Source organism: Ovis canadensis, chromosome 22, assembly GCF_042477335.2.
Source record: "Ovis canadensis isolate MfBH-ARS-UI-01 breed Bighorn chromosome 22, ARS-UI_OviCan_v2, whole genome shotgun sequence".
In the NCBI taxonomy this organism is placed as follows: domain Eukaryota; kingdom Metazoa; phylum Chordata; class Mammalia; order Artiodactyla; family Bovidae; genus Ovis; species Ovis canadensis.
Window position 1 is genome coordinate 42812234 of NC_091266.1, and position 20014 is coordinate 42832247.

The 20014-nt window shown below is 41.4% G+C and overlaps 1 protein-coding gene across 4 annotated transcripts in view; it reads right to left on the minus strand.

Moving 5' to 3' along the window:
- Positions 1–20014, minus strand: part of SORCS1 (sortilin related VPS10 domain containing receptor 1) — a 578836-nt gene that overhangs the window by 177501 nt on the left and 381321 nt on the right. For all 4 annotated transcript variants that reach the window (XM_069568056.2, XM_069568058.1, XM_069568054.1 and 1 more), the window contains exon 5: positions 11324–11397. In XM_069568056.2, the coding sequence (XP_069424157.1) occupies positions 11324–11397 (74 nt within the window). The remainder of the gene's footprint in view (positions 1–11323; positions 11398–20014) is intronic.

Genomic DNA, 20014 nt, shown 5'->3' on the forward strand with positions numbered 1-20014 from the left:
GAGTCTCTGTATGGCTTCTAGTTAGAACTGACTGAAAGGAAACGCGTGAGATCAGCAACGCAGGAGAGAAGCTGCGGCCACCTCACTCTGAAGGTCCTTTTGGCTAGAGGTGATGGGAGGTGGTCCAGAAGGACTGGAGGGTTCTGTCTTGCTTGCCCGTGCTCTTCCCTTTCCAGTTACATGCCCGGCCTTTTTATTTTTCAGACTGACAGTCTCGTGACCCTGGGTTCCAAGTCAGATGCTTGGCTGCCACTCACAGAGGGGCAGCTATGCAGGGGCAATATCCTTCCACAGACTTCTGAAGGGTCTTCCCTTCACAACCCCACCCCATCAGCTGCAGGCCCCCCTGGGGCAGGGGCTGTATCCTCTACCTTCACGGACAGGTGTTAGTTCTGAAAATGACTCAACTGATGTAAATTAAATGAACTGGATAAATAAGAGTTTTCAAATATTCGAGAAGCTACAAAATTATAAGCTGTTTTTCTATCCATTGTTCCAAATTCTGGCACAACAAAAATGTAAAACACACACACACATATTAAAAATGCCTATTGAAACCATAAAGGATTAAACTGAATATCAAAATGAGATGGCCACATTTCAGAAACTCATTAATACCCAACTTGTCACTATTCCTCTTTTAAATAATAGTTAATATTTATTCATCATGTATCATGTGTTTAGATTTTAACCTCAAATCTCATTTTAATCTTGACAACAAATATATGAGGAGGCCACTATTATGATAACCATTATATAGATGAGGATGACAAGGCTTAAAGAAGTTAAACAGCTCATTGTGACACCTTTGATAATAGGATTCTAACAAAATTCTAACAAAAGCATCCTGACTCCAGAGCCCTTACTCTGAAACACCAAACGCCACCTCTCACTGACAAAAGAGAACATACAAGGTGGACAGTGACTGAGCAACAGAAACTACATATGGAGACACTGGACAAATCCAGAGGCTCTTGAACTTGAAGACTAAGCAAGGCCTAATCACCAGAGCTTAGTCAGTTTTTTTTTTTTTAATTAGTCTAAATTAGGAAGTCATAATTATGAGGATTTTACCCTTTCTTTTGGCCTTCCGCTGCCCTCTCTTGTACTCTGCCATCATAAGAGTTCTCAGAGGGAATCTAGAGAAAGGACTGAATCTCAGCTGCTCAGTGATGGAGGAGCTGCCGTCCTTGGAGACAAGAAGTCATCAAGATAAGGAGGACAGGAATCAATGATGGCCATTAGTGAATGAAGGTCATGAGAAAAGTGATGGGCTCAGAGTGTAGCAGGGGAAATTTAACTTAATTTGTAGAGAAAACCTGCTAATCATAGGAAGAGATTAAGAAGTGGAGGAAGAAAAAAAAAAAGTGGAGGAAGGTACAAGTGGATAGGGAAATACCACTGAAGTGGAGCTCATTAACAGGAAAAAAAAAAAAAGATTAAACAGCAACCCTCTCAAGGATAATGAAAATCCTCTTATCCAGCATGCCTAGTACAGGTACCAGAAATGCCCCACTGCAGCTCCTGGTATGTGATCTTGGGCATGATTTTCTGCTACTTCTCTCTGCTCTTACCCAAGCCACACACATGGTTCATCTCAGAGGCTCAGAACAGAAGAGACTGCCTGGGAGGATGAGGAGTACAAAAGAAGAGAGAAGAAAGTCCATACTCCAAAGAAAGGAGGGTTTCTTCTTCTGAATTCCATATTCTGAAGTATGTAGAGGATCTCTCGACATTCTTTGGCAGAGCTCTCTGTGAGAGCAGTCTAAGAGGCAGCCACTTTGTTTTTGCTTAAATTCCTCTGCTAACATGGATCTCATGACTCCTTAAGACAGCCTGTTGAATTAATAAATAACCTATTGCATAGAAGTGTTCCTTTTACTAATCCAGAATTCCCCCTCTCCCTCCTTCAATATATACTTTGATGGCTTCAGTGGCTTAGAAATCTAACCTTTTCAGGCTGGAAGGAAAACACAGGTTATCTATTATGATTTCCTGATAAATAACATCCGTTCAAGATGTGTTTCAATCTAAAGGTTTATGTTTGTGCATATACAAGTATATGTGTAGTTGATGAATTTCACTGCCTTGTGTGCATTTGTGTGTGTGCGTGTGTGGTATGTATGTGTGTGTGCACACTAAAATTTCTGCTATCCATCTATTTTTGCACACAAGATGGAAATATGTTAAAGACAGTGCTGGTCCTTAAGGAATTTATCTTTTAGCAGGAGAAACAAATGAAACCAAAAGATAGATACAAAGAACATACTAAGTGCTAAATTACTTAATAATAACATAATATGCTATTTTTGATTCTCAAAATAAGATATGGAAGAAGGAAAGTAAGCTCTGGCAGGTGAAGCAGTTTTTCAGGATCTCCCAGGTAGTAGATAGTGAAGCTCAGATTAGAAACTGCATATGATGGCTCTAGGGCTTCCCTGTTGGCTGAGATGGTAAAGAACCCGCCTGCAATGCAGGAGACTCAGTTTCGATCCCTGGGTCAGGAAGATCTCCTGGAGGAGGGAGTAGATACCCACTCCAGCATTCTTGCCTGGAGAATTCCATGGTCAGAGAAGCCTTGTGAGCTATAGTCCATGGGGTTGCAAAAGAGTTGGACACAACTGAGTGATTACTATTACTACTATGTTCTTTCTCCTAATCCTACAAACAGACCTGTAATACGACCGACACTATGATGTATTACTTTTTATTTGTGACATGATCACATTTAAATTCAAAGGAAGAGATTCTTACTGCCTAAAAAAATAAGAAGCCAGAACCAAAGAAGGCTACATAGTAGAGGCAGTCCTCAGTAAAAGGACATAACAGTCCAATACTGTGATCCTAATAATGACAAAGACCCTCACATATTACCTTTATATTCAAAGAAAAAAATATCCTGACACATAGTAGGTATTAAAAATGAATCACTGCAAAAACAAACAAACAAACAAAAGGACAGTTTATCCTCAGGTAGGAATATGTTTAAAACCATAGACACAAGAGGTATAGATTGGTACATAGACTAAGCAGTGCTTAGAATTACTTACTTAGCCTTTAAGATTTTGGCACACAGAATTGGGAGCACGGCAGAAGGGCCAGAAAAATGTATATTTGAGCTCAGGTTTGTAAGAACCAGGTTACATTCTTATTCTTTTTAATGTTATGCTTTAAGCCATGAGAAATAAGACAGATACTTGACCAGGGAAATGCGTACATAGTTCCTGAGGCAGTAGTGCGATAGGAGGAGATGGATGGAGAGGCTTTTTTACTATTCCTAGTGGGAGGGAAGGTGGTGCTGAATCCGTATAATGCTAGGGAGAATGGAAGAGCAGCTGGGCAGGTAAAACTTCCTGGAGGTAGAACCTGTGGGACTTGGAAACCCAAAGATTTAAGAGGAGGTGAGTATGAGAGCGGAGTTGAATATGACTCTAAGGTGCTAAGGCTAGGATACAGGGAATACAGAAATATGGAAGCCTGTAGAAAAAGCTGATTTTGAATGGTGGGATGTCACACTACTGGCTCACATAAAACTGAAAGTGGTGGTGTTATTCTCTACAGAAAATGACTGGCTTCACAGATGTGAGTAGAGAATACAGCAGAGCATCTTTAAGAAATAGCCATAACTCTATCTAATCTAATGCCATCAAATATCGTATTATATCTTCCAGTTATTTTGATAACATAGAGTTTTACTTCATATACATATATATGTGTATATATAAGTGTGTGTGTGTGTTTGTAACATCATTAGATTTTATCCTATTTCCAGTTTGCAAAACCTGGGAAAGGAAAAGCAGAGAGAGTTCTTTTATTATTGAATCCATTAAACCCATCTGAGGAAAGAGAAAAGACTTAGTTATCTCATGCCTTATCCCATTCAAGTCCCTTTTGTGAGAGTGGCTTAGAGGTAGAGATGCTGGGTTGAATGCCAGCACATCTGAAGGAGGAAGAGGTAGGGTCATGGTTCACTTGGTAACCTGGTGAACATAAAACAAACTGTCAAACAAGGCAAAATAAAATGCTGAAATAGGCTTGGCAGCAATATTCAACAAAGACTAGATGATGAGTAGGAGCGATATGAGTCAGAATCAGAGAGGAAAACTATTTCAAGTCCTGGAGTGTTTTCTGACTGTAGCCAGATATACTAATGAAAGTTTATGGATCTGCCTCTTATGCCTGAGGTTAGATGAAAGGACCCTGGGTAGGAGCTGATGACTTCATGTGTAACTGAATCACTTTGCTGTGCATCTGAAACTAGCAATACTGTAAATCAATCCTATGCCAATAAAAATTGAATGCCTTTGGAAGCAAACAAACAAAAAATAAATAGAAAGAGAAAACATGATTGCACCGAGCCCCCGCATCAGGTAGTCTAGAAAAAGGTAGACCTTATTTTTCAGATCCATGAGCCAATATTGCTTTTTCCCCCCTTAAAACAGGTTTCCGTTTTCTATTACATATTTTGAAGAGGTTTTGATCAATAAATTACTTTACATCATTGTCCTGGCGACTGATTAAAACAACATATGCAAAGCACTCAGCACAGAGGCTGGCATACAGTAAGTGCTCAAGAAATGAGACTTGTGGCCAAAGATGTGGGATGGGAGTCATTGATACTGACTGACATTGAACCATACGGACAAATGAGAATGTATAAACTTGCTCAAACACACTGAAAATGGAGCCAGAAATGTTCCTGGATCCCTCTGCTACAATACAGCTGGCATACACCCCCTGAGGGACATCACTGAAGCAAGGATGGCATTGTAAAATAACAGAAGGTTTACTGTCGAGCCGACTCTTAATTTTCATGTGTGAATTAGTTACAAAAAATATGTAATCCGCCATTCAGCTGTCTCTGTTTCCAGCTGGTATGCTTGAGCCTATTTGAAATTAAGTGAAACAGCTCTAAGACTGCCTTGTCTTTTGCACAGATGATAGATTGCTGTAGCAGTTCAGTCACTAAGTTGTGTCTGACTCTTGTGATCCCATGGACTGTAGCCTGCCAGGCTCCTCTGTCCATGGGAGTCTCCAGATAAGAACACTGGAGTGGGTGGTCATTTCCTTCTCCAGGGCATCTTCCTGACTTAGGGATCGATCCCGGATCTCCTGCCTTGCAGGCAGATTCTTTACCAACTTACTAACAGGGAAGCCCAATAGATTGCTGAGTGGTTTATAATAAAAACTACCTTCCATTCCTCTATCCTAAATTTGAATCCTATTCCAACAAACCATATTCATCAACTTCTTAAATAGTAAACTTGGTTCCTGACAGAAGCTTCACTTCTGCAAGGCATGTGGGCACCACTGGTTCTCCTTTCCACAGTCTTCTTCAGTATTAAATGCAATACCTTGGTTTTTTATCTATTAAACTGTTAGAAAGTGTGTGTTTGTATGTTAGTCATTCAGTCGTGTCCGACTCTGGGACCCCATGGACTGTAGCCCTCCAGGCTCCTCTGTCCACGGGATTCTCCAAGGAAGAATACTGGAGTGGGTAGCCATTTCCTTCTCCAGGGGATCTTCCCCACCCAGGGATCGAACCTGGGTTGTCTGTTACAGGCAGAGTCTTTACCGTCTGAGCCACCAGGAAAGTCCCACTGAACTGTTAAATTAACAGTTATTATGGAGGGATACAAGGGGTTCACAAAGAATCCGACACAAAAGAAATGACTGAGTACACACGTAACTCTTGAATTTGGGGCTGATCTTTACTGTTGCAAGCAAGAGTCATGGATCTAGACAGATCAAGTTCAAAACTTGGTATACTACATACTATGTTGCATAAACTATATCACTTTTCTATTTCATCATCAAGGGAATAAAAATCCCTACCCCACAATCTTATTGTGAGGATCAAATGGTGTGACTTATCATGTGCCTTCAAGCTAGGCTACAGCAGTATATGAATTGAGACCTTCCAGAAGTAAGATCTAGTACAACCACTGCAAGTTCAAAGCGTGAAGCAGGGCACCCAGGGCCTGTGCTCTGTGACAACCTGAAGGTATGGGGTGGGGAGGGAAGGGGGCGGGGGGTTCAGGACTGGAGGGACACAAGTATACCTATGGCTAATTCATGTTGATGTATAGCAAAACCCATCACAATATTCTAAAGCAGCTATTCTCTAATTAAAATAAATTAATTATTTTTAAAAGAAAAGACAGAGGAACCAGCAATCAAATTAGCAGAGAAAGCAAGGGCATTCCAGAAGAACATCTACTTCTGCATCACTGGGCTTCCCTTGTGGCTCAGCTGGTAAAGCCTGCAATGTGGGAGACCTGGGTTCGATCCCTGTGTTGGGAAGATCCCCTGGAGAAGGGAAAGGCTACCCACTCCAGTATTCCGGCCTGGAAAATTCCATGGACTGTACAGTCACAAAGAGTCGGACACGACTAAGCGACTTCCACTTTTCCATTAACTATGCTAAAGCCTCTGACTATGTGGATCACAATGAACTGTGGAAAATTCTTAAAGAGATAGGAATACCAGACTACCTTACCTGTCTCCTGAGAAACCTGTATGCAGGTCAAGAAGCAACAGTTAGAACCTTACATGAAACCATGGACTGGGTCAAAATTGGGAAAGGAGTACGACCCTGTATTGTGACCCTGTTTATTTAACTTATAAGAGAGTAAATCATGTGAAATGTCTGGCTGGATGAATCAAAAGCTGGAAACAAGATTGCCAGGAGAAATATCAACAACCTCAGAGATACAGATAATACCACTCTAATGGCAGAAAATGAAAAGGAACTAAAGAGACTCTTGATGAGGGTGAAGAGGAGAGTAAAAAAGCTGGCTTAAAACTCAACATTCAAGAAGCTAAGATCATGGCATCCAGTCCCATCACTTTATGGCAAATAGATAGGAAAAAGTGGAAGCAATGATAGATTTTATTTTCCTGGGCTCCAAAATTACTGCAGATGGTAACTGCAGCCATGAAAATTAAAAGATGCTTGCTCCTTGAAATAGAGAGTGTATTAAAAAGCAAAGACATTGATTTGCCAACAAAGGTCCATATAGTCAAAACTATGATTTTTCCAGTAGTCATGTATGGTTTTGAGAGTTGGACCATAAAAAGGGCTGAGTACAGAAGAACTGATGCCTTCAAATTGTGGTACTGGAGAAGACTCTTGGGAGTCCCTTGGACTGAAAGGAGATCAAACCACTCAATCCTAAAGGAAATCAACCATGAATATTCATTGGAAAGACTGATGCTGAAGCTCCAATACTCTGGTCACCTGATGCAAAGAGATGACTCATTGGGAAAGACCCTGATGCCGGGAAAGACAGAAGACAAAAGAAGAAGAGGGCAGCAGAGGAGGAAATGGTTAGATAGCATCACCAACTCAACGGACATGAATCAGAGCAAACTCTAGAAGATAGTGAGGGACAGGGAAGTTTGGCATGCTGCAGTCTATGGGGTTGCAAAGAGTTGGACATGACTTAGCAGTTGAATAACAACAAAATCACGTACCTGGACCACTGTAGTTACTTAACAAATACATATCCCTATTCTGGAACATTAGCTTACTAACACCTAGCTCTCCCATCTTATTTTCTCCCTAATGAAAATCTATCTTTTTATTTTATGATAACAGAATCTTTTTTCCTTCCTTTTTAGGAACCTTCTCTCTTTTATCTTTGAGCTATGTAGTTTGACTGAGACTCTATACCACCTCCTATTTCAATTCCCAGAAAAGATACGTGTCTGACCTACATTAGTAATGAACCATCTTATATAGCTCTGATCCAAGCCAGACTACTTGGATTCAATCCCTGGAAATGCGAGGAAAGAGGCAGAATGGTTTGATGAAGTTTTCAAACTGTCAGACTGTAAGACTAAATTTGATGATGTCCATCATTGCTATAATAAATGGTGAAATCTAACTTGAGAATGAAGCCAACTTGGGGGAAAAACAAAACTAAGAGATGTAAAAAAATCAGTTGATATTACTGTAAGCCAGTAGGGACTCAATACAGTTCTTAGGTGTCAGGCATATAACCAATTCACAAGAAACATCTCATTTAACTAAGTAGGTATTCATTATCTTCACTTTACAGAGGGAAAACAATAAGGGGCACACAGAACTAAACTTACTCATGACTCCTTACTTAGTAAATGGCAAAGCTAGAACTCATACCTCAGTATCTCTGAGCCCCTTAAATTCCCAGCTGTACTACCTCCCAGTATAATTGATTTCTGATGTAGTAAAGAACAAGACCATTATAACAGTTAGTTGAATAAAAATACACCTATTCTATTTAAGGCAGCATTGTGCTAAGATACGTTTTATAAGATGCCCTAAACATGCAAATCAATTTTGGAAGCAATTTAAACTCCTTGGAAGAAAGTTCATATGTATGTCAGTATGATGGTACTATCAACAACCACCATAAGCATAAGGATAAGTTCTTATATTCCAAAACTGCTTTACAATTACCACTGACTACTTCCAGGGGTAGGAGTACTATTGCCGCCAAAAATAAAGATATGCCTTAAGTGCACTAGGTGATGAGGAAAAGATATGAATTCATCTTCATTTTTCTCCATGGGAAATGCTATGTTATTATCCAGTGTCACATATAAGTTCAGCACTATAAAAGTTCCCCTCAGTCCCCTCTACACTCCCACAGCCAGGCTTTAAGCAGAAATGATTAAAGAGAGCTTCTTTCAATTAATTTGCTGAATAATCCTAGATAACCCAGTAGTTCTTATATAATAAAAAAAAAAAAAAACCTGATTTCCAAGAGTCTAACAAATATTGCTTCGATTGACACCTTTTTGCCAGGCATAGGAAGATCCTCAGAGTCAGAAAATACAGACCATGGGGACAGAGACCAATATATTTCATCAACAGTCAGGTGCACTGTGCAACTTACAAGGTCTCATGCTTTCTCGGGAAAATCCAGAGGGCCCACTTTCCAAGCCCCATTGGAGGGATACGCACACAGGCATGGTGGCCAAAAGAGCCTTGGGTTTCCTACTCACCTGCCTAAAACAGTCTAGATTTCCAGAGTTCACAGCTCCAGCCCAGAAAATGTCCAAGAAGTGGCAGAGTCCATTGATTCACTAGCTTATGGGCTCTGAAGCCATTCTGCCTGAATCTTAATCCTGGCTTTGTGGCTTTCTGGCTGGGTGACCTTGGCTAAATTATTTAACCTCTCCATGCCAAAGATTCCTTTTCTGTTAGGGAGGATAATGCAAGGCTTACTTCATAAAATTGTTCTGAGGATTACATTGCTTAAGTTTGAATAATGCCTATCACAACGTCAGAGCTTGAATGGAGAAGAGGTCTCTATTCCCAAAGGCAGAGGAGGGGTATCATTTATTTCACTCAGCAGACAGATTAATTAGAATTTATATATGACCATGTATAAAGTTTTTATCAAGATAATGATATGACATGTGGTTACAAGGACTTGGTATAATATTTGTATAATAAATAAAATTTGTATAATAATATTTATATAATAACATTTGGTCACTGATGGAAGACCCCCATTCCAAGAAGAGATAATGGGTTTTCAATTACTACCAGCCAAAGCAATGATGGAATTGTTTATATCCCCAAAATGTGTGTAAACTAGCCCCCAGTGAGCTGGAAAATACCGTATACCACCACTTAACATGGGAAATTCTCTCATCTCACTTTCCCTTTTTTTTTTGGATCAATGTTTTTCTTTGTTTCTGTCTCCAGACTTTCATGAAGTTTTTACCTTTCACTGCTTGGTCCATGTGCGAATGTTTTCAGTCACTTGGAAGCTGGACTTAAAGAAAGATCAGTCTCTCATACTTTCTCATTGGTGAAGCATTGACTCCATCTCCAGGTTAAATTAGGGGAACCATATTAATTTATTTTAGTCTTTATTTATTCTGTGCATATTATTATTTATTTATTCTATGAACAAAACACCCAATAAAGGAGGAAATGAAAATAAACAAAACAAAACACATGGACCCTCTTTCCAAAAAGTGACTTTATAATTTATAAGGAGATGCGCATGGAGACTCAAAGTGTCTCATGAATAAGAAACAAAATGAATAAGTGAGGAAGAGAAGAAACGCTAATCCGAAAAGGGAGATTCAGTGACAGTTAGAACTGTTTTCCCAGAGAAGGGAGAGGCCAATTTAGATGTCAGAAACAAAACTTCAGTCATTCCTGAGTGGAAGCAGCAGTGAAGAGGTGGTGACTTCTATGCAACTGAAACCCTATTTAGTTATCAACATCTCTGTGATGGGAGAAAAGGTATCTTTCCATACAGAAGTCTCTTTGTGTTATCTTCGAGCCAGTTTGTTTGCAAATGACTTGTCTTTCACTTTTTCAGGCAGTTTCACTAGTGTTAAGAGACTTATCTGTTCTCTGGCTTTCACATCCCACAGGAGTCTTAGGGCAGTATTCGAGAATGAGAAAAATAAAAATGCATTCCTCTTTGAAGTGAGAGAATTGGAGTGGTGAGGGAAGCTATTAGGTACATGGAAGTTGCAAGGCTGATGAAAGGTAGCATGATTTTAAGAGGAATAAAAGGGAGGCAACTTTCACTGTCCTGGTTGAAGGAAGCTCACTGGCTTCTAAAAGGTCATTGCCCCAGTAATTCTCAATGATGTGAACAAAGGATATTTAAACTCCTGTCTGAGCTAGTTCCACAGACCACTGTTTATACCAGCAGAAATCTGGAAGTAACCTAAACGTCTATTCCACAGGCAGGTTAGATAAATCAGGGTAAGACAGAATCACATCTTTTATATGGTCTAGGCTATAAATTCAAAAGGGATTGATAAGTAATATCAACATTAACTAGAATGTTTTGTATTTACACATGCTTAGGTATTCATAGAATGTTTAGGGAAGGAGAAGCGAGAAACTAGAAACATTGGTTGCGTACCATATGATGAAAAGAATACTTAAAAGAGTCGAAATCAGGAATGGGAAGATGATCTGCTTTTAGACTAATTAAGATCTACTTATTTACACTGAAAGTTTTTAATTTGTACATGTATTATATATGTGTATAATGCTTTTAGTAATAAAAAATCACTATTAAAATGTCTTTAAGGGTCTGTCTCAAAGTTTCACCAAAATATAAGAAAACAACATTTTCATAGCTCTTGCTGCCATTGATCTCATTTTTTAGAAGTAATTTCTGATACTGCTTTAACATTCCCTTGCCATGTTTACCAATCCAATGTCACCTTCTGCCCTACAGAATGTGGGTGTATCCCGATAAGAACAGACTTCATGTGAGAGTTCTGGGTGGGAAGATTCCAATGCTCGTTTTCCCAGGTGATATCTCAATATGCTACTAAACAGAGTGAGACTTACCAGTAGAATCTGTTTGGTACAACCGCTTCCTGGATAAGCTGCCACCTTCTCCCAAATTCAGCAGAGCTGTATAACTGTAGAGAAGACAAAATATTCAGCACCAGGACGACATGGTACACTGAGTGCATAAAACATAATTCACTGGATTAATGATAATGATAATAATAATAACATCTTCCATTTATTAATTACCCTTCCTATGCCAGATGAGTGCCCCATGTATCATCTCTATTCTCCATGTAGATCCTGCAAGACATTGATATCTCCATTTTATAGTTGAGCAAACTGAAGCTCACAAAGATTAAGTGATTTGTTGGAAATCACATGCCCACTAAATATTAAAATAAATTGGGATTCATACCCCATTCTGCCTGGTAAGCTGTATTACTGGCCGTGGAATAGCAGACTGTTGTCTGAAATACAAAGAAGCCCAAAACCTAGACCTGGCTCTCAGAAAGCCAATAATATAACCCAAATCTGACAAAAGATAATGAACAATGCATGCAATCACCAGATGAAGAAATTCAGAGGAAGGGGATTCAGAAATCAATTAGGGATGCTTCTGAGATGTATGGTAACTCACCATGGATGTGAATGAATGGCAGAATTCAAACTGACAAAGATAAGACAAACAGTACTCCCAAAGGGAATAGCATGGATAAGAGGTGAGAAATCAGGGATGGTATTTGAATAAATGTGGCTTATCAAAGACACATGTAGTCAAAGCTTTAGTTTTTCCAGTAGTCATGTATGGATGTGAGAGTTGGACCATAAAGAAAGCTGAGCACCAAAGAACTGATGCTTTTCAACTGCGATGTTAGAGAAGACTCTTGAGAGTCCCTTGGACTGCAAGGAGATTAAACCAGACCATCTCAAAGGGAATCAGTCTTTAACATTCATTAGAAGGACTGACGCTGAAGCTGAAGCTCCAATACTTTGGCAACCTGATGTGAAGAACTGACTCACTGGAAAAGACCCTGATGCTGGGAAAGATTGAAGGCAGGAAGAGAAGGGGACAACAGAGGATGAGATGGTTGGATGGCATCACTGACTCGATGGACATGAGCTTGAGCAAACTCTGAGAGTTGGTGATGGACAGGGAAGTCTGGCGTGCTACAGTCCATGCAGTTGCAGAGTCAGACACAACTGAGTGACTGAACTGAACTGGCAACTTGAAAAGGCTTTGAATGGCAAGTTATGGGGAAGAAAATCCGGCCCTGCAGGTAGAAGGAGCCAGTGATGGCTTTTTAAACAGAGTAGAGGAACTCCGCACCTTAAGCACGGGCGGCTGCACCCGACGCACGAAGCGCGGCCGAGAAGAGCTACCCCATGTCCGAGGCCAGGGACAGAAGCTGGGAGGACCCCAGACCCGAAGGGCAGCAGCTGAGAGGAGCTACCCCACATCCGAGGGCAGGGGCAGCGGATGAGAGTGCCAGACTGTGACGGCACAGGAACGGCCGAGAAGAGCTACCCCACGTCCGAGGCCAGGTGCAGAAGCTGGGAGGACCCCAGGCTCGAAGGGCAGCAGCCAAGAGGAGTTACCCCACATCCGAGGCCAGGTGCAGCAGCTGGGAGGAGCCACCCTGAGCCCGAGGCCAGGGGCAGCGGCCGGGAGGAACAACCTCATGTCCAAGGGGCGGTGGCTGCGCAGGTGCAGCAGGGCCTAGAGGAGCTATCCCACGTTGAAGGTCAGGAAGGGCAGTGGTGAGGAGATACCCTTTGTCCAAGGTAAGGAGCAGTGGCTGCGCTTTGCTGGAGCAGCCGTGAAGAGATATCCCACGCCCAAGGTTAAGAGACACCCAAGTAAGATGGTAGGTGCTGCAAGAGGGCATCAGAGGGCAGACACACTGAAACCATACTCACAGAAAACTACTCAATCTAATCACACTAGGACCACAGCCTTGTCTAACTCAATGAAACTAAGCCATGTCCGCGGGGCAACCCAAGACAGGCGGGTCATGGTGGAGAGGTCTGACAGAATGTGGTCCACTGGAGAAGGGAATGGCAAACCACTTCAGTATTCTTGCTTTGAGAACCCCATGAACAGTATGAAAAGGCAAAATGATAGGATACAAAAGAGGAACTCCCCAGGTCAGTAGGTGCCCAACACGCTACTAGAGATCAGGAGAAATAACTCCAGAAAGAATGAAGGGATGGAGCCAAAGCAAAAACACCAGGCTGCGGATGTGACTGATGATAGAAGCAAGGTCTGATGCTATAAAGAGCAATATTGCATAAGAACCTGGAATGTCAGGTCCATGAATCAAGACAAATTGGAAGTGGTCAAACAAGAGATGGCAAGAGCGAATGCTGACATTCTAGGAATCAGCAAACTAAAATGGACTGGAATGGGTGAATTTAACTCAGATGACCATTATATCTACTACTGCAGGCAGGAATCCCTCGGAAGAAATGGAGTAGCCATCATGGTCAACAAAAGAGTCCAAAATGCAGTACTTGGATACAATCTCAAAAATGCCAGAATGATCTCTGTTTGTTTCCAAGGCAAACCATTCAATATCACAGTAATCCAAGGCTATGCCCCAACCAGTAACGCTGAAGAAGCTGAAGTTGAACGGTTCTATGAAGACGTACAAGACCTTTTAGAACTAACACCCAAAGGAGATTTCCTTTTCATTATAGGGGAATGGAATGCAAAAGTAGGAAGTCAAGAAACACCTGGCTGCTGCTGCTGCTAAGTCGCTTCGGTCGTGTCCAGCTCTGTGCGACCCCATAGACAGCAGCCCGCCAGGCTCCCCCGTCCCTGGGATTCTCCAGGCAAGAGTACTGGAGTGGGTTGCCATTTCCTTCTCCAATGCATGGAAGTGAAATGTGAAAGTGAAGTCACTCAGTCGTGTCTGACTCTTAGTGACCCCATGGACTGTAGCCTACCAGGCTCCTCCGTCTATGGGACTTTCCAGGCAAGAGTACTGGAGTGGGGTGCCATTGCCTTCTCTGAAGAAACACCTGGAGTAACAGGCAAATTTGGCCTTGGAATGCAGAAGGAAGCAGGGCAAAGACTAATAGAGTTTTGCCAAGAAAATGCACTGGTCATAGCAAACACCCTCTTCCAACAACACAAGAGGAGACTCTACACATGGACATCACCAGATGATCAACACCAAAATCATATTGATTATATTCTTTGCAGCCAAAGATGGAGAAGCTCTATACAGTCAACAAAAACAAGACCAGGAGCTGACTATGGCTCAGATCATGAACTCCTTATTGCCAAATTCAGACTTAAATTGATGAAACTAGGGAAAACCACTAGACCATTCAGGTATAACCTCAATCAAATCCCTTATGATTATACAGTGGAAGTGAAATATAGATTTAAGGGCCTAGATCTGATAGATAGAGTGCCTGATGAACTATGGAATGAGGTTCATGACATTGTACAGGAGACAAGGATCAAGACCATCCCCATGGAAAAGAAATGCAAAAAAGCAAAATGTCTGTCTGGGGAGGCCTTACAAATAGCTGTGAAAAGAAGAGAGGCGAAAAGCAAAGGAGAAAAGGAAAGATATAAGCATCTGAATGCAGAGTTCCAAAGATTAGCAAGAAGAGATAAGAAAGCCTTCTTCAACGATCAATGCAAAGAAATAGAGGAAAACAACAGAATGGGAAAGACTACAGATCTCTTTGAGAAAATTAGAGATACTAAGGGAACATTTCATGCAAAGATGGGCTCGATAAAGGACAGAAATGGTATGGACCTAACAGAAGCAGAAGATATTAAGAAGAGATGACAAGAATACACAGAATAACTGTACAAAAAAGATCTTCACGACCCAGATAATCAAGATGGTGTGATCACTCATCTAGAGCCAGACATCCTGGAATGTGAAGTCAAGTGGCCCTTAGGAAGCATCACTATGAACAAAGCTAGTGGAGGTGATGGCATTCCAGTGGAGCTATTTCAAATCCTGAAAGATGATGCTTTGAAAGTGCTGCACTCAATATGCCAGCAAATTTGGAAAACTCAGCAGTGGCCACAGGACTGGAAAAGGTCAGTTTTCATTCCAATCTCAAAGAAAAGCAATGCCAAAGAATGCTCAAACTACCGCATAAATGCACTCATCTCACATGTTAGTAAAGTAGTGCTCAAAATTCCCCAAGCCAGGCTTCAGCAATACGTGAACTATGAACTTCCTGATGTTCAAGCTGGTTTTAGAAAAGGCAGAGGAACCAGAGATCAAATTGCCAACATCCGCTGGATCATGGAAAAAGCAAGAGAGTGCCAGAAAAAACATCTATTTCTGCTTTATTGACTATGCCAAAGCTTTTGATTGTGTGAATCACAAAAAGCTGTGGAAAATTCTGAAAGAGATGGGAATACCAGACCACCTAACATGCCTCTTGAGAAATCTGTATGCGGGTCAGGAAGCAACAGTTAGAACTGGACACGAAACAACAGACTGGTTTCAAATAGGAAAAGGAGTACATCAAGGCTGTATATTGTCACCCTGGTTATTTAACTTATATGCAAAGTACATCATGAGAAATACTGGATTGGAAGAAACACAAGCTGAAATTAAGATTGCCGGGAGAAATATCTATAACCTCAGATATGCAGATGACACCACCCTTATGGCAGAAAGTGAAGAGGAACTGAAAAGCCTCTTGATGAAAGTGAAAGAGGAGAGTGAAAAAGTTGGCTTAAAGCTCAACATTCAGAAAACCAAGATCATGGCATCCAGTTCCATCACTTCATGGGAAATAGATGGGGAAACAGTGGAAACAGTGTCAGACTTTATTTTTAGGGACTCCAAAATCACTGCACATGGTGACTGCAGCCATGAAATTAAAAGACGCTTACTCCTTGGAAGAAAAGTTATGACCAACCTAGATAGCATATTCAAAAGCAGAGACATTACTTTGCCAACAAAGGTCCATCTGGTCAAGGCTATGGTTTTTCCTGTGGTCATGTATGGATGTGAGAGTTGGACTGTGAAGAAGGCTGAGTGCAGAAGAATTGATGCTTTTGAACTGTGGTGTTGGAGAAGACTCTTGAGAGTCCCTTGGACTGCAAGGAGATCCAACCAATCCATTCTGAAGAGATCAGCCCTGGATGTTCTTTGGAAGGAATGATGCTAAAGCTGAAACTCCAGTACTTTGGCCACCTCATGCGAAGAGTTGACTCATTGTTAAAGACTCTGATGCTGGGAGGGATTGGGGGCAGGAGGAGAAGGGGGTGACCAAGGATGAGATGGCTGGATGGCATCACTGACTCAATGGAAGTGAACTCCGGGAGTTGGTAATTGACAGGGAGGCCTGGCGTGCTGTGATTCATGGGGTCACAAAGAGTCAGACACGACTGAAATGAACTGAGAGGAACTCCAGGCTCTAACAGCAACCTGCATGGACTAAGCTCTTACTATAATTCAAGTGCTTCTCATACATTCCTTAATCCACATAGCATCCCTCCCAGTAATATATAAAGCTATTATGGTCATTTTAGCAATGGTTACACAGCTGGGGAGATTTCAAGTCCATTTGCTACAGTGCTTTCCAAGGGCAACCACAAAGAAACACTGCTCAAGACACAGGGTCTAACCCTTGGCATACTCCTTCCCCTCCAGATGTCTTTCTTCTCTTACATCTTGTTCTTCATTGTCGCCTCACTCCTACTCCTGCTCCTCTCCAGTAATTTCACAGCACTATACCCAGGATGGTTTTACAGGAACCTTTCTTGGTGTTTTTGTTGTTGTCGTTGTTGTTCTTTTGCTTCTAGAAGTGTCCTCTGATGGCAGCCCAGAGATTCCTATTGCTCGAGGCATTCCAGTTCCCACGGATGTCTGGCCCGCTGATTTGAAAATATCATTTTGGAACATCTCCTTTCTGCTATGTGCCTGGTCTGTAACCCACTCACATCCCAGTCATCCACCACTGCAAGTGCCAGATCCCACAGTGAATGGATGGTGAGTCACTGTGTATTGAGTACCATGACTGTCCGCCCTCCCCAGCCTCAGCGAGCAATGGAGGGTCAAATGACTCACCAAGTGACTCACCACGCCTGCAGATGTACCAGGCATGTCCAAGAAGTAAGTCGGCTCAAGTGAGCATTTACTGACCCTTGGAAGAGCCTGCTACGACACTGTGTACATTGGATCAAAACACATCCTGAAGTCAAAAAAGAGGCTGAAGTATTTGGCTACCAAAGCGAGGTGCTCACTTGGCCCCAGCTACTCAGTATTTGGGCATTCAGCCAAGAAGAATCTGTGACTTTTCCTTTCAAGTCTTATTATTTTTCCCTGCCCTACAATGCCTGGGTTGGGGCTAGGCTTCCTGGGTACATTTCATGCTTGATTCATTTTAACAGTGCCGAGGAGAAAGGGGAGACAGTTCCCCTTGTGGGGCAACAGAAGACACAACAACATCCTCCCTCTTAATTCAGACGCCAAGCAGACAGAGGGTGCATGTTCTGCTTCCCACTACGTCCCGAACACTTGGGTTTTAATATTCAAACTTGGATCAGAACAGTGATCATTTGATCCTGAGTGTCTTTGGTTTCCTCTCCTCTTGCACCATCTTTTTTTAAAAAATTAAAACCCAGAGCTGCACTGCTTTCTATGAGTTCAAAGGGAACAGAAATCAGGCCACTGTGTATGCCTATAGCTATTTATAAATGTATGTTAGTATCTATATTTATATACAAAGATTTATGCAAATGTGAGAGAATCAGGGTCATATGAAATAATAATTCTGTGTGAAGGCTAGACTCACATATATTCTGAAAATCATATATAAATTCTGAGCTCTTCTACAGCTACACCAAGGGATTGCTACCTCTGTCTTCACATAGAATTCATCACAGTGAGGAATTGTTGGGTGCCAGCATTTATGTGTGTGTTTGTGTGTGTGTGTTTTCCCCTATGTCTTTTTAAATTGATCCCTCTAGGCTTGGATTCAGAACCTGTGGACCAGTCAGGTATGTCCCATGATATTTGTTTTTATCCTCTTCAAGGAGATGCTTTGTTATTTGTGAGCATCTAGAGGCCCCTCAAGCAGTGGGCACATTGAACAATCCAATAAACCAAGCCTCTCTTATTCAGCTCAGTGACATTTTTTATAGTTTCCTATCTCAAAAGGTACCCTCTCGTGACAGTGGACTTGTTTCTCCCCTTTCCATTCACACCTGGGCACATGTCCCCTGCCATGCCTTCCCTGGTACTACCCACTCTGGCAGAGGTGGCTTCAAGGCTTGCCTACCACAATGCCAGTCTTCTTTTTAGGTCTAGATGAGAGGACATTTTTTCTATGAACCCTCTCCTACACACTGAGATTTCCTAGTGGTCTCATTTCCAAAGAACTATGGTATAAGAAATGCTATCAAACTATAGTCCGTATATTTAACTTTCTTAGTAACCTTTCAAGAGAGCCTTTTATAATGCAAGACAGAAATCCCTACCTATCTAAACTCACTCTAAAATATCTGAGATCATCCCTTCCCTCTCTGATGAGATCACAAAGTTTTTATGTCTGGAATTCCATCTTTTTGTATCTACACAGTGCCTTGCACATAGCAGATGACCAACAGGGAAAAATAAAGTATTGACTTTACATCATGCAAATTCCCTAGTGATGGATCTACCTAGTAAAACACTCAGGTTTCCCAAAGAACAGACAAAGGTAATTTAGCAGAGGAAGATGTTTTACTTCCATGGATCCATAGCTAGAGGCCTGTACCTAAAACCAACAAATAAAACTATAAATATCAGCACATTTGAAATTCCCAAGGATTTGAAGGCAAGGTCTTATATATTCACCCTTAGACAGAGCTGCTCTGTATACTCCACATACTACTTCAAACCTTTCCTCTCTAAGAATTTAATTGTTCAGCCTGATGTCACACCAAGAAAAGGAGAAAACAACTCACAGCCATCCAAGTTAACGTGTTCATTAAACCTGCAGAGTCTGACAGCAAAGTTTTCCTCCACAAAATAGAGAGTGCTACCCAAGCCTTTTTTTTTTTTTTTTTTCACCCAGTGACTATCTCAGCCACCAGTGGAAGGCTTTCTGTGTAGAAAGAGTCAATGTCCTTTAAGAAAATTCATAGTGGTGGCAGCACCTAAATAAGATTTATTTTCCTCCCTATCTGTGTGTAGCTCCAAGGTTTCTTTTGACTGTCAGAACACAGAACTGAGAACTATCATTACTACTTGTCACATCAGAGAAAGCATCCACAGCTTTCTCCAGCAGTGTCAAACCCAGAGAAAGAGAAGAAGAATGATCAGGGGGCAGAAAAGACTGTCTGAACTAGTTTTAGGAGAGCAGTGCTTGTCTACTAATCCTCTGTCATGACCTCCCAAATGCCTTCTTGGAAGGGTTTAGATCTGTTTTTTTTTTTTTTTTTTAATTTTTTTTACTAATCCTGGTACAAAATATTAGCAAAAAAGAAAATGGAAGGAGTAGACATTTTAGACAGGGAGAAGGGAAGGATTCTAGTTAACTAAAGAATGAAAGGCAGATGATTCTTCCAGTTTAGAATCACTCTAAACTGTCTGAGACCACCTCTCCACCTCAGTAAATGTAAGTTAATGAGCAAAAACTCATTGCTCATCTAAGCTCAAGATGTATTAGCAGCTCAAGGTCCAACTCTCCACTCTGTTATTACCCTAGTGTGGGGGCTTTCAACACTTCTTCCTGCCAGTTCCTCCCCTGAAGTGTTAGTCGGTCCTTCTTTCC